Genomic DNA, 2,176 nt, shown 5'->3' with positions numbered 1-2,176 from the left:
AAGTTCCAAATCTCAGGTTTCTCTGCTGATATGCATGCTTTTGTTATATTTTTGAACTTTTTTTGCAGTCAAGTTTACATGGCCAGAGAAAAAGGAACTGGAGAAATTGTTGCTTTAAAAAAGATACGCATGGATAATGAAAAAGAAGGGGTAATGTTTTTTCCCAGTGATCATTGTAATAATGAGGATTTATACATGCAGTCTGAACTGCAAAGAGCCTCTTTTTGCATAAGTAGCACATCCTTTATAATAAAAAAAATCTGAGGAAAGTTGCTTTTTTACTGCAGTTCCCTATAACTGCAATCCGAGAAATTAAAATTCTAAAGAAGCTGCAGCATGAGAATGTTATCAAGTTGAAAGAGATAGTGACATCTCCTGGTATTATGTTAAACTCAACATTGAAGGATGTCATTTCCTTTGAGCTTGTTTGTTATCATTTATTTGATATATCTTTTCGCACTTCTAATGTATTCTACATGTGTCATCAAGGGCCTGAAGTAGAGGATCAAGGAAAGCCAGGTAACTAGCAAAATTCTTCGCTCTTGAATTTGTAGTCTCTTTTTCCCTGCACAGTATGATGATTTTGAATTCATTGGTTACAATATCTTTGGAAGTACAGATGGTAATAAGTACAAGGGCAACATTTACATGGTTTTTGAGTATATGGACCATGATTTGACTGGCCTTGCTGATCGTCCTGGATTGAGATTTACAATTCCACAGATTAAAGTACTGTAAGCTTACCCTACATAAGCACATGTCAAAGGTTAATCATATTCAGTATCAACCCCTAAAAGGTTTGCTAAAAATGTTCCTTTACAGTGTTATATGAAGCAACTGCTGACTGGTCTTCATTACTGTCATGTCAATCAAGTGCTTCACAGGGACATCAAAGGTTATTTTGGTTTCATTTCCTGTTTATTCAATTTTTACCCTGTGGAAGTGGTCTAATCTTTGAGATAGCATTTTGCAGGCTCCAATCTTCTCATAGACAACGAAGGAAATCTGAAGCTTGCAGACTTTGGGCTAGCTCGATCATATTCGAGTGACCACAATGCTAATCTTACTAATCGTGTCATTACTTTGTGGTACAGGTAAAAAATTTATCCATCCTTCCCTTTCTTCGCAGGATTACTGGACAAGAACCTCATAATATATTTCATACCTACGAGTTTATATTTCCTTTGGATGGCAATCTTTGAGACTGTCTCTATTTTGAACCATTGATCACCCAGGCCTCCAGAGTTGCTTCTTGGAGCTACGAAATATGGTCCAGCTGTTGACATGTGGTCTGTTGGTTGCATCTTCGCTGAACTTTTGAATGGGAAACCAATCTTACCTGGAAAAAATGAGGTCAGGACTCTGCTGCATATATTTAGCCCTTGTTTGAGCCACATTATTGGAATGGAAATGCATTTTTGAATAGTATATTGATGAGAAATGTGTGGTTAAAAATAAGGAAATGTTTTGGATTTACGTGTAATATTATTTTATTAAAGAATGAGTGGCTAAAATGATGTCAAATTACTGTTGAAAAATGTATTTTTTTTCAAATAATGTGGCTCAAACAAGGCCTTAATTTTTATTTTTTGTAAGAAGTCAAATAGCTACAGTATAAGACTCTGTACATGAGTTCATGATTGCTGTCTTCTGCTATTTTTGTTGTTGGTATGAGTGGATGTGGGTGTGTGCTATAGCATTCATTTCTTGAACTGCTGTCATTAGATAGCTTTTTGTGATTTCTTTATAAGATTAAACATTTTGAATGTAGTATTGAGAAAGGACTGAAAATGTGGTTAAGAATGTGCAGAAAGATGCATGTGGGTTCCGGTTCTTGATTTGTTTGCCATTTGTGTGACATTTATTGTGTTTATAATTGGTTTTTATGTTAGATCATTCAAATTTTTACTTAAGCAATTAGATAATACATGCCAGGCTACTGAGAATATCTTGAGGTAACGAATTAGTGGAAACCTAAAGATCGGAAATATTCTTGCTAAGTTTTTCCTTCTCAGGGAATATGAGGAAGATAAGATACTTTGTTGTACTAATTGTTGCTCTCCCATCTTCGACTAAGATAGTTACTTATGGTCCGGTTGATTGCAAAGGTGGAAAAAGCAAATCAATTCCATGTAAGTTGGAGGAAAAAAACCACCAAAACCATTGGAATTCGATT

At 35.2% G+C, this 2,176-nt stretch overlaps 1 protein-coding gene across 1 annotated transcript in view; it reads left to right on the top strand.

Annotated features, from left to right (window-relative positions):
- Positions 1–51: 51 nt before the first annotated feature.
- The window catches only part of LOC111397931 (cyclin-dependent kinase C-1-like), a 2,366-nt gene continuing 241 nt past the window's right edge, over positions 52–2,176 (top strand). Inside the window, exons 1-8 of the mRNA XM_023024895.1 lie at positions 52–150; positions 288–378; positions 490–519; positions 620–729; positions 823–895; positions 974–1,094; positions 1,236–1,408; positions 2,016–2,132. Of these exons, the coding sequence (XP_022880663.1) occupies positions 79–150; positions 288–378; positions 490–519; positions 620–729; positions 823–895; positions 974–1,094; positions 1,236–1,408; positions 2,016–2,132 (787 nt within the window). The 5' untranslated portion in view covers positions 52–78. The remainder of the gene's footprint in view (positions 151–287; positions 379–489; positions 520–619; positions 730–822; positions 896–973; positions 1,095–1,235; positions 1,409–2,015; positions 2,133–2,176) is intronic.

Source organism: Olea europaea, chromosome 7, assembly GCF_002742605.1.
Source record: "Olea europaea var. sylvestris chromosome 7, O_europaea_v1, whole genome shotgun sequence".
NCBI classification, from domain to species: domain Eukaryota; kingdom Viridiplantae; phylum Streptophyta; class Magnoliopsida; order Lamiales; family Oleaceae; genus Olea; species Olea europaea.
Note: the sequence above shows the minus strand (reverse complement) of the source record. Positions and strands in the feature narration are given on the sequence as shown.